Below are 21,541 nucleotides of genomic sequence, written 5' to 3'. Positions count from 1 at the left end.
TGGGCTGCTGAAGGGATGGGGGCCTGCCATATAACCTTTAAAAGCCCCTTCTAAGTCTGAGATTCTATGAGGTTCAATAATCAAATTTCAGTGAAATTTAGCCTGAATATTTTTTCCAAAGTACTTGTTCTTTAACTGCCTCATTCTAAACTCAAAGAAGAAATATTTCTCAGTTACTGAGAAAGAAGAACCAATTTCATTTTTGTTGCGTGTCTCTGGTATCCATGGGATTTACAGAAAGTTGTATGAAATGGGAGACCCATAAAACAACAGCCTCTCACTCTCTGGTGAGACCACTTAGAGGCGAAAATCAGCTTATTGTTTCTTCAGGCCACGTTCTACTAATATAGCAGGAAGGTTGACTCCATCTGTATATACTGTGAAATGGAAACAAGAAAAAATGCAAAGGAAGAGAGCAAAAAAGATTTCATCTCAAGGAAAAATAAGTTGCACGTAATTATCATCAAAATAATTTTTCCATTTTATTTCACAAGATAACTCTGAATGTACACATTTGACTTATGAACACAGTGTAAAACATTCATTCCCATCTTCCTTTTAGTCTGGTGATTCCTACATAAATTTGGACATAGGTAATGAACACGAAAATGAATGTGCTTCAACTGATTGATGTGACTATGGTATTAGCTGATTTTCTGTGTTTGTGGAAGTTGGTTAGGTTGGCACGAGCATGTCCATGTTCTCACTGCAATCGGGCCAGACACTCACAGAACAAGAGCTCGTGTGTGACGGAAGCATGCTGATCATAACAAACAAGCATTCCCTGATGAGGTTATACACTTACGGATATACTTCCACACCCATACCAGTGGCTATGGAACAGTGTTACCTACTGTCTAATGTGTGAAATCAATCGTGTTTTTCAGGGGACAAGAAATCACAGTAGTATTCCTTTTTCACCAGATGACAGAGGCCGAATACAACCCATGGTGTCTCTTTGAAAAGATCCATAATCCTTAACAAGGGCAATGTCCCTTCTGTGTTATAGAAGAATTTGTACATGATTTTGCCACAACACTGCTGGGCTGTGTGGGCTGTTGATGAGTCCAGTAAGAAGTAATATGTGAAATCCCTTTCTATGGAAATACCTTTTACTTAAAGAATACAGATTCAAAAGCATACCCAAACAATTATTGACAGTTCTGGGAAAAGTAATTACCATTAATGTCCCAGGTCAAAAATTATACACAGAGGAAAAATTGGGTACTTTGACATGGACTTTTTTGGGAATGACTATATGAACACTTTTTTACATTTAGAGAGTCATTGGCCCAATTACAAATGGGTTGTCCAATCAAGTCTCTGAATTGGTGAGTCAGTAAAGGCAATGGATACAGTCAGAGGGACAGCAGCTAGTTTGGGAATGAAAAGCCCCAATTAAATGCTGAACAGCAATCACAGCCCCTCACAGCTTGACAAACATTTGCTTCTAATGGAAAAATGACAGTGTCAACTCATGAAACCCACATGATGAATTATTGGTTAAATATTTTCTGGAATACCTACTATTCAGTTAAAACTGTCCTATTTACAAATCAGTAAATATGGCAAGGAGCTCACAGCATACTTACAAGACACAAATATACAAGGTGATCGTAAGCTCATGGCAAGGCTCCCTAAAAATAACAGGAAATTCTGATGCAAAGAGAGTGAGAATACAGGCCATGTGTTGTAAAGGAGCCATACTCCAAGGAAGGTATTATTTGAAAAGCACAGAAGACTATTATATTCAAGAGGGAATCACAAACATAAAAATAAAATATTTGGTATTCTACACTATATTACAAAAATAAATATATCCATCAATAAATAGCAGGACACCTAGAAGTTTTTACATGAATAGTTTGGTTATTGGTGGCCCAAATCCCTCTGCTACCATTCTCCTTGAGAGTCATTTGGATTTATGAACTTCAGTGATGATAATTCAGCCATAAACGTATGAAGGAGACTGGCGTGAGATGTAGCCAAGGCCTGTGACTAGAGAAGATATTAGTGAGCTCTACTTTCGCAAGGATCTGACAATTTCGTGGCTTCACATTAATACAGCGATGTTGGAGAACTTCAGGCATGCTGCAAGAGGCCTGATGGGAGCTGGAAGGACTCTTTATGGTTTGTCTTTTCATTTTTTGATGAAAAGAAAGCAAAAAAAAATGCCACTAGCAATATTTGAATAACCAATATGTATGTGGACCCTCTTTAGTAGGGAGGAAGAAATCATAGACATGCATGTTTACATCTGGACTGTGGTAAAAGGAGACGAATCTGTGATATGCAGCCTAATTGTGGGCAGCCTAGATTTTCACCTCTTTAACAGAAGGGTGATTATAAGCGCACCCAAGACAAGGTTTCTCCAGGAACCTGGCAAAGTCAGCAGAGGGTGTGAGGAAAACAGGGCCTGTATGTCTTATGTTCTAACAGCAAGATGTTAATAGCAGCAGGGTGCCAGCGCGTGCAAGAATAGCTCCCGAGAGCTGACCGTTAGTATTCAGGAACTTTGCAAGCCAGTTGACATCACATTGGTAGCTTGACATAGGCCACGGTGGGAGTATTTACACCACTGAGATCCACAAATCAGGGCGTATTTCTCCCAGGATTGCTGGCTGTGAAGCACTTACTAGCACACCATATATTTTTAGATATAAAGAAAATTTTGCTTGGTTTTTATCTAACCAACACTATCTTGCTCAGCAGAGGTTTTAATGTATGTCTATTACAGTGTCCTTTATAAGATGTACCGTAGAATATATGAGTATACAGTGCACCATGGCTGTAGAGGGTGTACCAATCCCACTGAGGGCTCTAAGTGTGACTATCCGAAGCCACTTACACACACACACACACACACACACACACACACACACACACACACCATTACATATGGAGGCTACTCCATAAATGAATGATTCTGAGTTGCATGGCCATCTCAAATTGTCTCTCATTATATACTCTCTGATGATCAGAATATCACTTTTTTGGGGCAATGAATTCCCCAGCATCTGCCCTCTGTTTGCTCTCAGAATCTGTGTACCCGAGTGTACAGAGGTGAGGTCCAAATTGGGCAAAATGTCCTTCAAAATAGCTTCCTTGGCTCTATTTACTAGTACAATATGAGTTTATAACCCCAAGAGTTTTTTGAAAGGGATGCCGATGGTTTCCCAGGGTGAAAAAAAAAAAAAAGCCAGAATTCTTAAGGAAGCATCCAACGGGGTGAGTGGGGGACAATGTACTGGAAATCACATTCCTGATTATAGTGTGAACCATCTGTGTCATCTGCCTGGAGGTGTCAGAACAGTGTGAGAAATGCTCAGCTCTGGTTCTTCCTGCAGAAAGCCCATGATCTTGCAGGCAGGGGATGGGGGAGGGGGCAGAGGAGGGGCACAGCTAAGACCACACCAGAGTCTCAGTGTCCTTCCAACTAACTGACCAACTACTGGAGACCTACCAGGCGTTCCTATCAGGAACACTTCCCAGGCTCTTAGTTCTGGCCAGTTCCAAAACAGGAAGACTGCAGAAAGGGAAGAATGGGAAGGCTACAGGCTTTCTACCATGGGGCAAAGCTGGTTTCAAACTGCAGGCTTAGCTTTCAAGTCATTTGCTTGTGTGTTTATTTATTCATTTGTTTAGATGGACCCATTAGAACTCTCATTTCCTTTTCCTTAAGTATTCTTCATGAACAAAACTTTTCTTAAAGGGTATTATTAAGAGAAAATCAAATTAAATATCAGGGCAAAATCTGGAAATGAGAGCACCAACTCCATTTATCTAGAAAGAGATGCTGTCAGGTATCCCCTTCCAGCTCACAGGAGGAGCAATGAAGGCCAATGAAGACAAGAGACACAGAAATGGGAGAAAGACATGAGGCGCTGGGATAAAGAGGAAAGAGGGGAGAGAAAAGGTGGGAAAAGCAAGAGGGGCGGTGCAGAGGCAAGGGAGAAATATTAAGAATTGGTGAAAAATATTAAGAAGCGAAGATCCAACAGACAGATCCCACCCGATTGTCCTCCTTTTGGTCTTTGATAATTTTATTTTGTCCGAAAGATTTCATTCTCCAATTAGAACTGCTTATAATTCTACAAACACATCTTAGGATAGTATTTAAGTCCTTTTCCTCTCCTCCCCTATGAGCCGCCTCTTACCTCCTGAACCCCCTGCAGCAATAAAGGTCAACATGCATGGTCTTGCTTTCCTTTTCCCTCAGGAAAGGATGTCACCCTGAAGTCCTCCCTGTTTCCCTTTCTTGACCAGGCACTCCCCTCTAGAGCACACTGTTGCCCAATGGGTTCATTCTTTGCTATTGTACCTTAAGACCATTGCTTCTCTAAGCTATTTGGTTTGTATCAATAACCAGTCTCCTCAAACATGCAGGATCCTTTACCAGGCCCTGCTGCTCTGAGCAACATCAGAAACTCAACTGACAAAAGCCACACCTACATTCCTAATAGTATTTAGGAAATGTACTACTTCCTAGGATGAAATTCCTGGTGCAAATGATCTTGACAGTTTGACAACCCTACTCAGAGAAGAGGTGACTGAGAACATACCAGTGGCGTTTAATACACATTTGATTGAGTCATACATATGAGTGAGCCTAATCTATTTCTATGGAACGAAAAGAGTTTTATAAGTTTATCTATGTACACATATACATACACAAATATCTTATCTTTCTACACAGTATTTCTGCTTAGGGGTTGTTGTTTTCAAGTTGACATAGATGACAAGTAGTATGGGCTTGCCACTTGCTGTTAGAGATGGCATTGTCAGGAAATGACAAGTCCAAAGAAAAACAGATTGGAAGGGGTGAGACTGTATAGCAAAATATGCATTTCCTTCACCAAACTGACCTATCCATTTCCCAAAGGTAGCGACTTCTATGATCTGTACACCCTTATTAAATAATCTTATTAAATAAGAACACAAAATATACACATTTACAGTTATTAAATAAGCTACGCGACTCCTTTTCTATCTACAGCCACACTCAGAGACAGCCATGCCTTCGTATTTAAACTTGTAGGTGACAACACCTTTGTCTAAATAGAGGATGGAGATGGGCTCTAGCTTGGTGGGGACGCAGCAAGCTTTGGAAGCCTTCTGGGAATTCTTGAGGTGGACCAAGGCCTGGATAATTGCATGTTTTGTGGGTGTGAGATGCTCTGCCAGGGGGTAGTTGCAAACACCACGGCATTCATAGGCTTCATATCCAGGTGGGGCGATGATCCAAGAGTCCCAGCCAATCTCCTTGAAATCGATGTAGAGTGGGGTCTTCTTGCAGTAATTTCCTTTGGCATTCCTTCTGATGCGGGCAGTGGAATCATAGATGACGTTTGACCTCATTTGCAGCAAAGCCTCTTCCCCAGGTCCGTTGGAATAACCGCCCAGGCCCAGGTTGTCCAGCTCCAGAAGTTGCTCATGGGTGATCATTTCATTCAGTTCCTCCTTCCGTTCCTTCTCACTGCTTTGGTCATCAGAAAACACAACAAGCAGAGGGTCATGCTTATTCTGGGCACTGGTGTCTATTTCCAGTTGTCCCCTGCCAGTGTCCTCGGTTTTGTCGCGTCTGCTCTCAATGTGGACTTCCAGCTGGTGGGTGGATGAACCTGACTTTTGCCAACGTCTGATGGCATTGGTGACATCAAAAGTCTCCCACTCACTGTTGGTTCCGTAGATCTCCTCTGACACCAAGACCAGCATGTTTCTTTCACCCTCATTGTCCCCATTGTCCTCTAGTACTTCAAAAATGGTAATTTTTCGGTCCACTCCTTCATACATCATGCGATCTCTTTGCACCAGTGTGTACAACCTGAGTTCAGCCATGATGACCTCTTCATGGTGAGGGATGGACACATTGAAGAGGAGAGGGTATTTTCGTAGCCCATGGAAACTGGCTGGTTGGGAAAACAGATCTGGAAATCCAAAAGACAAAAATCAGATTTGCAGTATGTCATAGAGAAAAGCAGATGCTTATTTATGTCATAAGAGGACCTGTCCATGAAGAAAGCTTGAGACAGAGAGAATGAGGGGATATCAATGAAAACAAACAAAATGATAGCATTCTTTAAAAATACTGAAAGGTCAATGGTAGAATGCTAAACTGAGTTATACTGCCAAGACTAAAATGGAGAATGGCAGCCTAATAATGAATAGCAGAAAATTCACCCAGCCTTGCTTGCATAGCCTATCAGCCACAGAATTATAGAACTGGGCGGGACCTTGGAGACTGTGTGGGCAAGACCTCAATTCTAACCAGTGAAGAACTAGCAAGTGAAATGTGTGGTGGTTGTTCCTTTCTTAAAGCTTTTCAAGGATGAGGCCTTCATGGCTTTGTCATATTTCCATGTGTACTGGGTAGAGATTCCCAACATAGTTGGCTGGGCACTGGTCTTTCTGAAAACCTCTATCTAGATGAGGGGATGCTAAACCATAGCCCATGGGCCACCAGTTTTTGGAAATAAAGCATTATTGGGACATAGCCTCACCCATTTTTTTCTGTATTGTCTGTGATGACTGTTGTTCTACGATGGCAGAGTTAAATAGTCACAACAAAGAACATATGGCCCATAAAACCTAGAATATGTACTATCTGTCTGGTTCTTTACAGAAAAAGTTTGCTGACCCTTGCTCCAGACACCAAAGCCAGACAAGGTCAAGAAGATAGCCATAAGCCAAGGGGGTCACAGCAGTTGATTTTGAGTATGCATTATATTGGTCAATGGAATGAGTTAAAACTTTCTAGCATGGCTCTCAAAACCAACTATAACCAGGTCTTAACCTCTTGATCCAGTCATTAATCTTATTCATCATCCTCAGTGCATGGAACATTGCAATTGCTCAACTGGTATTTGTTGAAAGATTAAATACATTGTAAGCCCCCCTGTTTAAAGTAGACTGATATCTTCACCACTTGCCAAAATACCTCTTTGCTTTACTGTATATTGGACCTTTTGATAGGTTCTTCTGATCCTTGGAAAGCCCTATTCCTTCACCTCCATCTACCTAGCTGTGACCCCTCCCTAGGGGACCTTCCCTTCCTCACCTCCCTGGAAGTCCACTCCCCTCTCAGTCACTTGAGTGCATACTCTCTATCTCTCCTTTGACCTTTACCATTTACAACCTTGTATTTCAGTTGTCTTTTCATGAATGTTCCCAACTAGACTGTCATCATGCTGGCAGGTACCACAGCTTAAAGTTCCTTGTATGTCTTCAATCTGCCATGATGCCTTAAACAAAGCCACAGCTTTAAACATATTGATTAGTTGATGATTCTGGGCATCAGACCAAATTGATTTATGGGTACAACATATGTCCTTATTACATCAAGTAGCTTGGGAGTTGTCCCTACCCACTTAGAAGAATGGAGGAGATTTGACGCCCCTTGGACAAGGTTCATGTGAAGACCAAAAATAGGGGGGTAGACTGGTTGCTTGACCCATGAGAAAAGTGCAGAGTGAAAGCTCACTATAGTGGGAAGAAGGGATTACAAAGGAGCACAAGGCGGACTGGCTATAGCTCAGCGGTTCCTTCGTACCAAAGGAGCACAAGGCAACTTGTGGTGGTGATGAATGTTCACAATCCTGACTCTAGTGATGGTTTCAGTGGCTGTTCACGTATGTCAAAACCTATCAAATTATACACAATAAAGATGTGCAATCTATCGTATGTCAATTATACTTCAATAAAGCTGTTAAAAATTAGTTCACTGTGCATGTTCAAATATAGTCGCTAATAGACAGAGGAGATGCATTTCTGAACAAATTTCATGTGCCACGTGCTCTGCAAACGTTGTTTTATTCAGCTCGTACGATGTCCCTACAATGCAGGTATTGCTACTCTGTTCGTTTTACAGCAGAAGAAATGGAACCTTAATGCAGAAAACTGACTTCTCCCAGATGACAGTTAGGTCAGAGAGTGGTAGGAATAGAAGTCGTGCTTCTTCCACCTTGGAGGTGGCAAGTGCTTTCCCCTGATTAGTTAGGTTTGGAGGGCTTTCGGGTTTGTTTTGTTGGTCTTGGACTCCTAGGAGGCTGCACTGAGCAGACCCAAGAGAGACAATAGGAGCCAGCATGCAGGAATTGTGTCCAGGAAGGCTGAGCATTTCTACCTGTGGGGGGTGGATGGGGTGGGGCTGGGTTGTCCACAGATGCGCCTGCCCTTGCTGATCTCCAGTAACGAGAAGCTCTGCAAACCCCACTTCCTGACCTGGAGCATCCAAATCTTCCCCGAGAGAAGTAGGAACTGAAAAACTCCTTCCCCCCCCCCCCCCCCGGGGAATGCAAGAATTTTCCCACTTACACCCTGAGCCAGGCACTAGGACTCAGCTCAGTGCTCAGGTAGCCTTAGGTAGGAAGGGCTTCCCCGCCCCCACCCCAGGAGGCTGTTCATTTCTTATTCAGACGCTCCCCCAAAGGACTCTAATTTCAGCTTGCCATTTCCATTATGTTACTAAAGAACATATCCAATATGTTAGTAAATATTAGAAATTTTGATGGTTAACCAAATAAGGTGAATGGTATCTCCAGGACTGAGCGATACGTACTCACCATTTTCTCTAATGCCTAGAACTTAGGAAATTCATTAGTAATAACAAATGTTTGGTCACTTTTTCATAGCAAATGGAATGTTTCCTATTCAGAACCTCTTTTAAATTGCTCAATTGTGCTCTACAGGTATATTATCCCCAATTCACAGATGAGGAAATTGAGGTTACGAGAAATTATTTACAACTGCTAAGTCAACCTGCTCTCAAAATTCCAAACCCTGAGCTGTTTCTTTGATACCACCTTTCTCCACTTAAGAATATCTGGCCAACATCGATCTAAACCCTTTTTTTGTACCTGGTTAATGACTATAAAAGCATAATTGGTAAATAGTAAAGAATTCGTTTTTCTGGACCCACAGCTTTTACCATTGATATTAGATGGGTTTTTTGTTGTTGTTTTTAGTTACTGAATAAAGATCTGGGAGGAAAAAATATACTTTTCCCACTGATATTTAAAGCTTGTGCATCACTCTGCATAACACACAGAAATAAGCTGGAGCATTAACTGGGCCATGCATACGTCCTGGAAACTATAAACAGTGCTTCAAGGATATACTTGTCATATCAAATGCAGCAAAACTTTAGGAAGAATCTCTAAAATACAAGTTTCCATCCTGTTTGAACATTTCTTAAAAAAGGTCACAAAATGGAAACTCATGCAAAGTTTGAGCAAAACACAAATCACAACTTTCTAATTTTTTTGTCTATTTTCATTTTAAGTAAAAGCTGACAAATTTCATCAATCAAAAGCCAAGTGGAAACTGAAAAATGACAAAGATATAATAGTGGACCAACATTAAAATGTTTGTATTACTTGCTGTCCAAATTTTAAAAATTTAAAGACTCAGTTACAATGTCAAAATGGTACACGCTCCATGGCTTTGGATTAAAAGATATTCTTTAATACCTTTTAATACAATTTGGAAAATAAGCATAAAAATGATATAGACCATAATGTGCATTGTTTTGTGTATCTGTCTACACACACCCTCATATAGCTGTATTTACCCTTATTACCTATATTACTCCCATACATTTTACATTTACTTATCACTTCTTAAAAAAAAAAATTCCGAGCCAAATTTCTTCAGAAAAAGGTACTTACCTTCATTCTTGAAACTCCTAATGATATTGGCAGATGGCATAGAGGTTCGGTCCGTGGCGAATTTGTTGTAGAGTTCCAGCATGTACTCTGGTGGGTCAACCTTGGCTGAATCCTGCATAGGGATGTCAGACAGGTTCAATGTCTTGAGAAACTCATTCTTCATGCTCTGCAGAAGTGTGTCAAAGTCAACACCATCTTGCTCTGAGAAGACATCATCGAAGAGGGACATATCTTCTTCCAGAGGCGAATGCTCCAGGCTCATGATGGGGCTGCCAGAAACAGAGTGAGCCACCAGGCAGAGGAGAGCGCACAGCTGCAGGGCCAGAGAACCCATGACTCTGCTCAAGCCCCCAGGCCAACCCAGGAAAGTTTAGCTCTCCTGGGCTCTAAGTGGCAGTTTTATCTTGCGGAGCGTAAATGTCTCATGTCACTGGAGACAAGTTTGGAAACCCTTCCCCTCTCTCTCCCTCCCCTGACCATTCTTCCTCTTCCCCCCCAAAGTCAGGTTGCAGTAATTGGATAACAAAATCCCCTATAGGGGCCTAGCCTTTCTTATCTCTCTAGTGTAAACTTGTGCACTAGATTTTGTTGCTATCTCGCAATCCCTTTTTCTTTTAATGAGCATTTTGTAAACATTTCCACATTCTGACACTGGCTGAGCGATAGGACAATTTTTTCCTCGCAAAGGCTCTGCTTTTCTTCCTTTCAATTCACTTCCTTTTGGCAGGAATGCCTAAATCCTGCTTTTTACACAGCCCAGTTTCACACGTGCATATAACAGATATTAAGAATAAACCAATACCCATCAATGGTGACGTGTATTAACTCGAGTGATGGGCCTTCCATCCTCACATACACATTTCTGAAGAAAGACCAAGTATCCAACATCTCCAAGTTAAGTGAATAGATATAAATGAATTTATATAAATTTTTAGAATCTTACATTTTGTAGCAATAAGAAAGTATAAACTTCATGGTCAATAGCCTTTTTTGTACAGATTTGATTTGGCTAAAACAGCTTTTGAAAAATAGGGAGAGTGCTTCGTGACAGAGGCAATTAAAATTTATTGGGTCCTTTCCTACAAACAGGCATTGTGCTAAGTGCTTGATATATAGCACCTAATGTGTTTCATGTAATAACCTTACTATTATCCCCTTTGCATATAGGGATCACTAAGGTTCAATAGCTTATCAGAGGTCACAGAGCTACAAAGTGATAGAGCCAGGATTTGAAGTAGGCAGTCTGACTCTTATGCAAAAAAGGAAAACAATCAGACTTCTTAACGAGTATTCCCCTTAACTGGGGCCTGATCTGTGATACTGAAAGGCTACTGAAGCCCCAGCCCAGCCTTTCCCCAGGGGGTCCACAGTCAGGAGGCAGGTAACAATTTGCAAGTCCTTCACCCATGCAATGAATTATTAAGATGACCAAAATCTCTGCCAAATCTATCTTCATGGCAAAATAGAATTGATCATTAAGCGACTCCAGCAAAAGCTTGATGAATAACATTATTAGGCAAGTGAAAAATGCCAGAGGCCTTGGTCTGAAAAACAAACGGTGGAATTGACTATGTGTCTGGTTTAGGAAAGACAATCAAGTTCATCTCACTTTCCAACCCCAGTTAGTGGCGGTAGCAGCATGGTACAGTCAGGATGGTCCTGTGAGCAATTCTGGGGGGTCCTCTTGCCACTGAGGCAGTGGGACTGGTGTCTCCCTGATATGCTCAGAGCAATCCCTATGTGATGACTCAGGGACCCTGGCACTGTGTTCAGAAGGCTTTATACTTAGTATATTGCAAAACTCTCCTAGTTTCTGCGTTAAATTTCCTGCATTTACTCCAATACGTTAGCTACAGTATCTCCGCTTTTTTCTCTATGCTCCCTAAGGCTTATAGTAGTCTTTTGATTCTTTGCTCTCCTAAAGTGCAAAATTTTACAGCAAAATTTTGAATTACCATAGGAAGATAAGAACGTTAAGGGGGAAAAAAAAATCTGTCCTCAAAATTGTCCATTTGTTTAGTAGTTGCTGGTTGTGAGTCAGTGCACTATTTCAGTTGAAGTTGCTGCTCCTACATTAAAAAGACAACTGGAAACTGAAAATAGATTACACCCTGAACAGACCCACAAGTGAGTGAGTCCAGGGGCCAGGCTGCATCCTGCCGGTGGTACGCTTTAACATGAGGTTTCTGACGGCATGCCAAGAGGGCTCCCGTATCACGTCCTGCATCAAAACAAGCCCCCATTTATCTTCACACACACAGATGTCAACGCACACTCCAACTCTGTACATGGCAGGCACGGGGATGTAACTGCCACAGGACAGCAGAGTAAGTGGCAGTACTTGTGACCTGGGTGCACTGGTTTCAAAGGTCAGGAGGAGAGATGGGCATCTCACCTTGCAGAGCTCCAGTTCTTTGCATTCTCAGGAGTAAGGCGTGCAACTAAGATGTCAATGGCTGCCCTCTACTCAGTGTCAGGGTAACCATGGGGTTAAATGTTTGGGCTAGTTTCTCCATCTTAAAAGGTTTATATTTTTGACTGATTTAAAGATAGAATAGGAAAATGTCTGTAACCACATCTCAATGCTTATGACTTCTTGAAATGCAAGATATTTACGCCCCACACCTCTGCTGGGGTGGACGACCAAGGAGATCGGACTTGATGCGTGGAAGAAGGGGACATCGGCTTCTTCCCTCTTTTAGGCCTGGGATACCTTATGTTTTAGCTGTAGCATCTCATTATCCCTGTGATTTTTCTCTAGAAGCTTTCTCTGATGACTCTAAAAGGTCCAAACATCTCCACATTCCTTCCGCTATCTTGATTTTCCTGGACACTATCTATTCTATTACTTTGCACTGATATCACTATTTTGGATCCCACTCATTTGGAATGTGTTACAGTCTGTTTAGAGTTGCCTGACAATCACTATTTGGCTGAGCTAGAGGTATGAAAGGTATGTCTGGATGTTAAGAGAACCCCCACAGGTGTTCCCCATGAGTAGTGCGCAAATCCTGAATAAAAGTAATCAATAAAGTTCTCCTGACTGACAAGAGGTCAATGAAGTCTTTGAACATGACTCCAGGCCCTTAGAACCTCTTCCATTTTGAACCCCACTGCAGAAGCATTACACTACTCTTGCTACCCCCTCAGAAATGTTCAGGGCTTTGCGGTATACCGTCTCAAACCAAGTGTGATAATAAAAATATTTAGCAATCTATATAACAGGTCCCAGCCAATCAAAACAGATCCTAGGCTGTAGTGCCAGAGCAGCATCTCAGAGGCCGAAACTTCACCTCTTGAGCTCTGGATCCTGAAGAGAAATGAGATGCTTGGGGAGGCGCTCAGGCAGCAGTTAGTTACCAACCAATACAGCAATATTTTGATATTTTAGCACTATGGAGTATTGATGTATTATGTATAACAGGTAACTATAAATTCTGCCTAAAATGCCCCAGCTGGAGCTCTACAAACTACATGCCGCTGGAACTTGCAAATTCAACACGAGGACAGATAGCCTGGCCTGGTTATTTCCTGACCTGGTACAATTATCTGCACTCTGGCCACCCTCTTATTCTCCAGGCCAGATCTCGCCCACTGTACCCAGACCTAGGAAAACATTTGGGGGTGCCTTTGTCTGTCGGATGGATCAGGATGTGACCTCCTTCTTCTCTGCTCTTCTCAGATACCATCTGCCCTAGCACCTTCCTCCAGGATTAGACGTTGCTTTGACAGTAGCATTTCTCATCAACTCCATATTCCAGAGTCTATGTTTTCAGTCGGGTAAGTGTTCCCTTGTCTCTAGTGACCCTTCAGCCTTTAGGTTGCTGCTTACTTATCAGCCTGCCAAGTGGTTCTCACACACCAACACACAGAGGCCCTCTCCTCATCTCAGCTCCTCCAATGCTGTGGTATAAATAGTCCCTGAGCTCCCTTTCTTGAGCGGCCTTCCACATGATCCCTTCACTGTCCAATAAGGTCTGTAATGTGACTTACCATCAATAAGTAGGTTAGCAATAAAAAAAAATTCAGGTCTTTGTGAGGGTCTTTCATTCAACAAGATTTCTTGTGTGCATGATGTGTCAGGTACTGTTAAAAAAAAAAAAAAAAGAGGAAAAAAGAAAGCCTGAAGAAAATAGACCAAACCCCTGACATTTTGGAGTTTACTTCCCAGTTGGAGGAAGAAAGACAATAAACAAATACACTAATAAAATGAAGTCTCTGTTGGGCGATGATAAGTACAGTGGAGAGAACACAACAAAAAAAGAAGATAGGAAGTGCCAAGTGGAGACATTGCTATTTCACTGTGAAGTCCAGGGAAGGCCTCCCTGGAGGAGGTGAGGGAGGCCCTGGAGGCCTATGCAGGAAAAGCATTGCAGACAGAGGGAACAGCCTGTGTGAAGCCTCTGAAAATGACAGCAGGATTGGGAGGTTTTAAGCATCAGCCAGGTCAGGATGGTCACAGAAAATTGAGCAAGGGGGAGAGTTACAGGAAATGAGGTTCAAGAGTAAGCGGGAGCTGGACCAGTTAGGAGGTCGTGGATCTGTTTTAGTTTTAGTCATACTATACAAATACACAACTTTGCCTTTTTTTTTTTCACTGAACAGTCCATGTTAAGGATTTTTTATGTTGCCACATAGTCTTATTAATTCTAGTCATTGTCTAATTCCATTGGGTAGATGTCCCATAACCTTGTAAGAAAAATTTTAAAGTAGCAGAGAAAAACTTACAATTCTATTGAAATGTAAAGGCATTAGATTTTTAGATTTGAAATACCATTGATAACATAGTCTAAGATTGAAAGCACTTAATATATTTTCTTATTTGAAATGTGTGTCAGAGAAAGAGAAAACACACAATGGTCAAATAATGTTTATTCTTCATAGAATACCACCAGTGTCATAAATAAATAGAAACTAATAGCATGTGTCACATCACCTCTTGCCTGGATTGAGGTAACTGGGCCTCCTGCCTCTGCCCCCACCTCCTAACAGTCTATTTTCAATATGGCAGCCAGATCCTGATACAACATCAGATCATCGCTCCTTTCCTCATTCAGAGAAAAAAGACAAAGCCTTGCAAAAGCGTTCATGGCACTCCCTTACCTCTCTGATATTACTGCCACTTGTTAACTACACTCCAGACCCATGGCCTCCTTACTGTTCCTTACACACCCAGCTTAGGCCTTTGCTTCAACTGTTCCCTCTGCCTGAAACAATCTGCTCCCTCTAATCCACATGGTCACTCTCTCAACCCTCTTCAAGTCTTTGCTCAGAATTAACCTCCCCAATGAAACCTGCCCTGACCACCCAATTCAAAATGACAGTCCATCAAGCAACCCTGAACCTACCTACCCTGCTCTGGTCTTTACTTATCACCTCCCCAAAACATGAGATACAATGTATTAATACAGTGTGATCCTTGTTTTCTCTCTGTCTTTCTTCATCATCCTCCTTACTCCCTACCTAGGATATGTATTCCATGAGGCAAAGATTCTAGATTTGTTCACTGATATATCTAAGTGCCTAGAGCTTTACTTGGCACAGAGTAGTTAATAAAGAATCATATTTATTGAAGGAATAGTTGACAGCAGGCAATCAAATATATTTATCCTTAGATTACTTACAGTAATATCATAAAAGAATAAATGTCACTTAAAATAAATATCCATTATTAAAGTATCCAATCCTTGAGACCAACTATATATCTAGATTGATTTAAACATCATCCTACACTGTTCATCTAAAAATTGGCAATTAATTTGTCATTCTTCTAAAAGTTTATTATGCAATGTACTCTATATACAAAATGTTTATATAAACTATATAAAAATGTTTGAAGGCAATAATAAAACAGACACAACCATGTACTCACTACTCAGTTTTAAAAAATAGAAAAGACATGTACCTTTAAAAGCCTAATGTAACCCTTCCCAATATACCTCCTTCTCCCCAACAGCGGTAGCTACTAGAAGGGCCCCTTTCATCCTAAAAACTAGTATGTCATATGCTATCTCCAACCTGAGAAGAGCACAATGAGATAAATGATTATCCTATCCCCCTTTACTCATAAAAAGGGGAAAAGACAGCCCACATTTAGAAAAAGTATATAAATTGATATTATCCATAAAATCCTTTAGCAGCAATTTATCATTATTATTATTATTATTATTATTATTAATTTATTATTAGCTTTAGAAAAAGTTCACCAAGAGTTCCTTGGATTAGGGAGTTCCTAAATTACATTTTAAATAAAGTTTGTTACATTTACCCTCCTTTTAGAAACACATTTGTTCATAGAGTGAGGCAAGCTTCACGGATGATTATATTATCAGTATCTTAAGTAACATTTTAATAGTTCTTTAAATCTAACAAAATCTCTCTCTTTTTTTTTTGGCATGTCCTTCTGAAGTAGTAAATGCTAAAAATGAAAATGTCCACTGACCTAGGATATCCTAGGAGTGGAATGGACAGTCCATCAACCTGCTCTTAGAATCGCTAGAGGTGTTTGACAGCTGTGCTAAGCAACCATACAGAGTGCATAGACAAAGACGTAAACCCAGCCAGGGCGCTCTGCCACCACACACTGAGATAAGTCAAGCCCTTTAACACCAGAGGCTGCTAAGGGTTTATTCCACACTCTCAGCAAGATAAGCTGCCATTCACGCCTCACAAGACACTCAGATCTTGTGAGGAAAAGCAGCTCCGAGGAAAAACTAAGAGACGTGAATCAGTACAATTATGTCAGTGAAGGGAATTAGTAGATTTTAAGTTGTTTTGACTCTAGTTTCATGAGGAGCCATGAAGAGCCTGTCTCCTGGGCTTTCCAATCATGTTCATGTGGAAAAGGGAGGAACTCCTGGGTCCTACACTGAGTCCCCCGCGGTGTCAGCCATTTTGCCCATAGCCCCGCCCTGCCCTGTAAAGGTGGCATTCAGTTTCCTAATTTTGCAAATGAAACTGTGGTTCAAAAGGTTAAATGAATCACCTTGAGGTCACATGCTGGGGAAAGTGGATTCAAACTCACCGTCTTGCCCCTGCTCCCTCTGATTTGCCTAAACAGCCTTCTTTAGGCTGATAGTCCATATATTGTAGTTCGACTCTCAGGAGGTGGCTAGGGCACGACATAAAACCTTGACTGCATGATTATATGCATAAATCAGGAGTAGAGCTGTGAGCGTCTCTGTACTCGCTGTTAATGTGGTTTCTGTGAAAGCTGAATGAATCATCTAATATTTTTAAATTTCCTAGGACGGTTCCAATTTCAAGTGTTCTGTCCTGTTTCCCCAGAAGGACAGGCAAAACATGAGCTTCCCTTCCTTTTTAAAGGAAAATATGGTCACCTTGTCTGTTACCCCCCTATATTCAGTGTACATATACTTTGAAGGAACACACGTTCCCTCATTGAGTGATCACCACCAGGACCTTCTCTAGAGCTGCAAGGTCAAGACAAACCACCTCCATGATAACACTGAACTTGGAAAGTGACTACTATAAGATGATGACTACCTGGAAGAGAAAGAAACATTGTTTTATTTAAAAAAAAAAGATTCATTTCTGCAAAATCAGTCTATAAATGTCAGTGTCACAGTTTGAGAATGTATAACCACAAAAAATTTTACAAAAGTAACCCCTTGCTCCCCAGTTTCATAATCCACTGAGGCAAATCCCATCCCTTAGACTCGTTGATGCTCAAAGTTGGAAGGAACACCAGAGATTAGCCCTGCTGGCCTCAGACCGTCTGCAGGAAGAGAGAAGGAAAGAGAGGAATAACTGAAACCTGTCTTATCAGTGGGCAGCCACTTTTCTGACTACTTTCACTTGACAAGTTCAGAAGGTTGCATGCCAGAAGGGCTCCTTGGAGAAGGTCTTCCATATCAGAGCGATAGCCAAAGTGTGTTGTGACAGGGCTGTTGCTGAACATCATAGATTTCTTTGTGAAATCAGAGTCTACATGTAACCCATCTCGATTAAATGTCATGCATAGAACACAGAGAAAAGAAAACCTGAAGCCATGGGAAAATCTTTGGTTTTAGGTAATATGGGAATGGCAGATCTATTTACAGAATCAATCTTCTGGCCCCTAAACAGAAAGGGATGGCCACTTCTGTCTTTAAAGGCCCAGTTACTCCAAAAAAATATTTTTCTTCCCTTCAATGGAAAAAAGTCTGGTTACAGAGTCAAGTTTCAACCGAATCATATGATGTCATATGACAGCAATTCTGCTTAAGCAATCGTTACAAAGCAATGTGAATATATGACCGGAAAATGACAAAGTGAATTTTAGATAAGCACCTTCAGTTAAGCTGTTCTGATGCAATTTACATTGTGTGGAAGTCCAGGAGACCAAAGCCATTTATATGGTCCTTCACATGCCCTCCAAAATTATTGTCAGTGAATTATCGATCAAGGCTTTGTGTTTAGGGCTCATTAGTTAATTACCTCCAGGGATTTTGTGCCGTTGGGATTGATAAGAGAACCTAAAAGGAATTCCAGTGAAGGATAACATTAGAATTCTTTAAATAGCCAACCAGACAACCAAATGGAGTTTGGAAAACTGAATAATAGAAAAAAAAATGTAAGGCTTGTTTTAAGGAGATTTCCGCAGTCACCTGACTTTGCCACTCAGCAATCATGGGCTTAGCTAAGATGATACACCCAAGTGAACTCTGTAATAAAGCCAAGTGACCAACTTTGTGATGAAAAGAATTCCAAAATATGCTTCCCCAAGCTGTTATTCCAGGCACAGGAATGGCCATTCTCTGTTGCGTGGTTGACATACTTGTGAGTTGTATCAGCTTCTGTGAGATAAGGTTAGAATGCCTCTCTTCTTGAAGACCGTGGACAACTTGAGAGCAGAGGCTGTCTACCATTCCTTTATCCCTGGAGCCTAGGATGAAGTTTGGCACATAGTACATGCTCAATGAATCAATAAACAAAGGAGCATACTTGTGACAGACGTTATCATATAGCCATCTGCTTTGGGTTTTATATATTACTGTACAGAGAATTAGGCATAAAGGAATTTACATTTAAATTAAAGATACTAACTTTCCTAAATGTCCCAGTCTTCCTCAAAACTGCCGGTGACTTCTAATCCCTAAAAGTACTTTCATCTATTGCCTCTTGCCGTCCATCTTCTGTATCACATCACAGCCACCTACTCTCTTTCCTCAGGGTTTTCTCTGACTATTTCTCTATGGATTAAGTGTTTTAGGAATATTGGGCCAGGTCTTACCTCATGAGAACCCTGGTTCTCCAAGTGGCTGATGAGACAAGAAGAGACTGGGATTCTTCAATTAGGAGGGCATATCCTTTTTAACCCACCACCCGCTTCCCTAGGCCTTCAAGATGAAGGCCTCTGGATCCACTCTTTTTTACTTTGTTTCTATAGGGTTAGGGTTGTTTTTCTTCTCAGATGGGAAAGAGACAATAAGACTGTTACTGCCCTTGGGTTCTAAGCTTTGGAACTGCTTATGGCCAGAGGAAAAGTGTTCCTCTGGTGAGTCCAGTCCAATTCATCAGGAGGCTGCATTAGGTTTGGGGCAAAATCCTCACAGAAATACAATTATTCTGCCTGGAGCATTCCCCTGCTAGTAAGTGTTGCTTTCTGGAACTTATGGTGGTGATATCAGGCAGCTCTTTGAGGAGTCAGGAATCTTGAGCCCCAGCCAGATGCAACTTATCATGGATAATAATTCATCATTCACCACCACCACTCGAACAAATGTTTATTAAGCACCTACACTGTGTAATGCACAGTGGCACTGGGCTGGCAGGGAAAGACACTGCTCTGGCACTACTAACAGACATAATAATAACACAAAAAGCTACCGTTTACTCACGTCTTACTCTGTGCCGGGCACTTAAACTCCATGATGTCTGGTTATTATCTCATCTAATTCTCCCCCAAACCCAATGCTGTCATCATCTCCATTCTACAGATGAGGATGCTGGACAGAGATGCAGGAAGAGGGAGATCCATGATTGACACCAGCTCTGTTTAATTCCAAAGTCCAGTCATTCACTTCAATATTACGACACATTTCCAAGAGGGGCGATTTGATGGAGTCAGGGGGTGGCAGAGAAACCACAGCTGGGAGGAGAAGGAGAAGGTGTAAAGGGTAGAATGCCTTGTATATAATAGAGGCAGAGAGGACAATATGGGTGGAGATACAGCCATATTTAAGGTGGTAGGAGAAGTTGAGGAACTTCATACCTAATAGCCTCAATTTCCTCTGGGAAGTTAGAGGCAAAATCATCTGATGAGTAAAGTAAGTGCAAGGATGGAGCGGGGGTGCTAATTAATAATAATAATAATAATAATAATAATAATAATAGCAAATATTGAGTTCACTCTGTGTTGGATAATGCAATACTTTATTTACGTGAGTGATCCCTTTTAATTCTCACAATTCCATGAAGTAGGCACTGTTTTGCACTCCAGGAAACTGAGGCTCAAAGACGTGAAATAATATGCCTATTGCAGAATATGTACTAAGTATTAGAACTAAAATTTTAATCCAGAAAGCCTGACTCCAGAGCTCAAGCAGCTGAGGGGAAAGTGAGAAGACTGCCCAGGGACATATAAAAAATGTCTTCTAACTTACTTTTCATTTAAAAGATAAAGCTTGAAAAATTGGTGGTCTTGGAGGTGGTGTGTGGGGGAAATTTTTAGCTTAGCACAGTTTAACTGAAAACAGACCAGCAAGGTCAACATGTCAAGGAAGTAGTTGGATATTTAAACTGAAGCTCAAGAGAGAAATTAAGTGTAGAGTTTTAACAGCAACAATACATCATATAGCTATGACACATTATAGGTTCCCAAATGTTGGCTTAGCGAACAATGCAACTCAACACATATATAAACCCCAGCATCTATAAATGTCACTAAGACATATTATTTTCCCTCTATAAAATTCAGTAAAATATAACATAATTTTAAGCAATCCCTAAAGAATCGTAACCAGTCACTACAAGTAGGACTAGAGCCATTTCCATAGTTATTAAAGTCAATTCTACTTTGAATTTCAGCAATATTGAAGTAATATTATAAACTTCAGTAGTAAAGTCAACTGGGTCTACAGAACCATGGGGATGATGACAAATATTGTGAGCTGCTCTGAGAGAGTACATGAGCTGAACAACCAGGTAAAGAAAATGAATAAATGCTCTGCAGCCCCAGAAGCACTCATGTTACAGCATGACAAGGTCCTGCGTGGAAATAGTGAGTTCAACAGTGAGGAGACGAGGAAGACAGCTGTAAAGGAGGCTGCCAAGGACCAGAGGGAGAGCACCTTGGAGAAATAGGGGGTTTTCCAAGGAGAAGATAAAGCTTGGCTTCCGTTTTATTTCCTCTGCTACTTTGTTATTCTTTTCTTGGTACAGAGGCAATGAGAGGTTCATTTCTCCATACAAAAAAGTTCCTCTTTCGTTGCTGAATTGCTGCTTTTGAAGATAACAGGCTCCAGTGTCACTCACTCAAGTGTTTTACTAAATTAATGAAAGTCCCAAGTAACTTGGTAAAATTCTTTACCACAATCTCTACTTCTTTTTTTTTTTTACCAGTATCACCAGAGTTTCTCAGACTGTTTCTATCTGTTCCTTCCCACGACCCTCAATCAAGTCTTTTCCATCACCCTCAACCAATCCCACAAACTCTCTTGCTCTGAGCACACAGGCCACACTCGTTTCCATGATCCACAGAAGGAAAACTTCAGCAGGGACTTCATCCACAGGGCTTTCAACAAGCAGTCAGCCTTTTGGGGTTCTCCTTATAGCATCTTCAACGTTCGTCACCCTGCAGCCAAGTGCTACGTCAACATTCGTTCCCACTTCAGCTGTGAACTGAGCCCATAGATACATTTCTATTCTTTTTA

General features: G+C 41.2%; 1 protein-coding gene across 1 annotated transcript; it reads right to left on the bottom strand.

Moving 5' to 3' along the window:
- Positions 1–472: 472 nt before the first annotated feature.
- Positions 473–10,158, bottom strand: BMP10 (bone morphogenetic protein 10). The gene is made up of 2 exons (XM_019647611.1): positions 9,666–10,158; positions 473–5,927 (listed from the first exon to the last, which is right to left on the bottom strand). The coding sequence occupies exons 1-2, from the start codon at positions 9,997–9,999 to the stop codon at positions 4,987–4,989; spliced, it is 1,275 nt and encodes a 424-aa protein (XP_019503156.1). The 5' UTR covers positions 10,000–10,158; the 3' UTR covers positions 473–4,986.
- Positions 10,159–21,541: the final 11,383 nt, after the last annotated feature.

This window comes from Hipposideros armiger, unplaced genomic scaffold, assembly GCF_001890085.2.
Source record: "Hipposideros armiger isolate ML-2016 unplaced genomic scaffold, ASM189008v1 scaffold_114, whole genome shotgun sequence".
Taxonomy (NCBI): Eukaryota; Metazoa; Chordata; class Mammalia; order Chiroptera; family Hipposideridae; genus Hipposideros; species Hipposideros armiger.
This window is presented reverse-complemented; position numbering and strand designations above follow the sequence as displayed.

Coding starts and splice junctions, on each gene's coding strand:
- BMP10 (XM_019647611.1), bottom strand. CDS start 9,999: ATGGGTTCTCTGGCCCTGCAGCTGTGCGCTCTCCTCTGCCTGGTGGCT. Junction 5,928..9,665: donor TAGGAGTTTCAAGAATGAAG/GTAAGTACCTTT, acceptor TTGGATTTCCAG/ATCTGTTTTCCCAACCAGCC.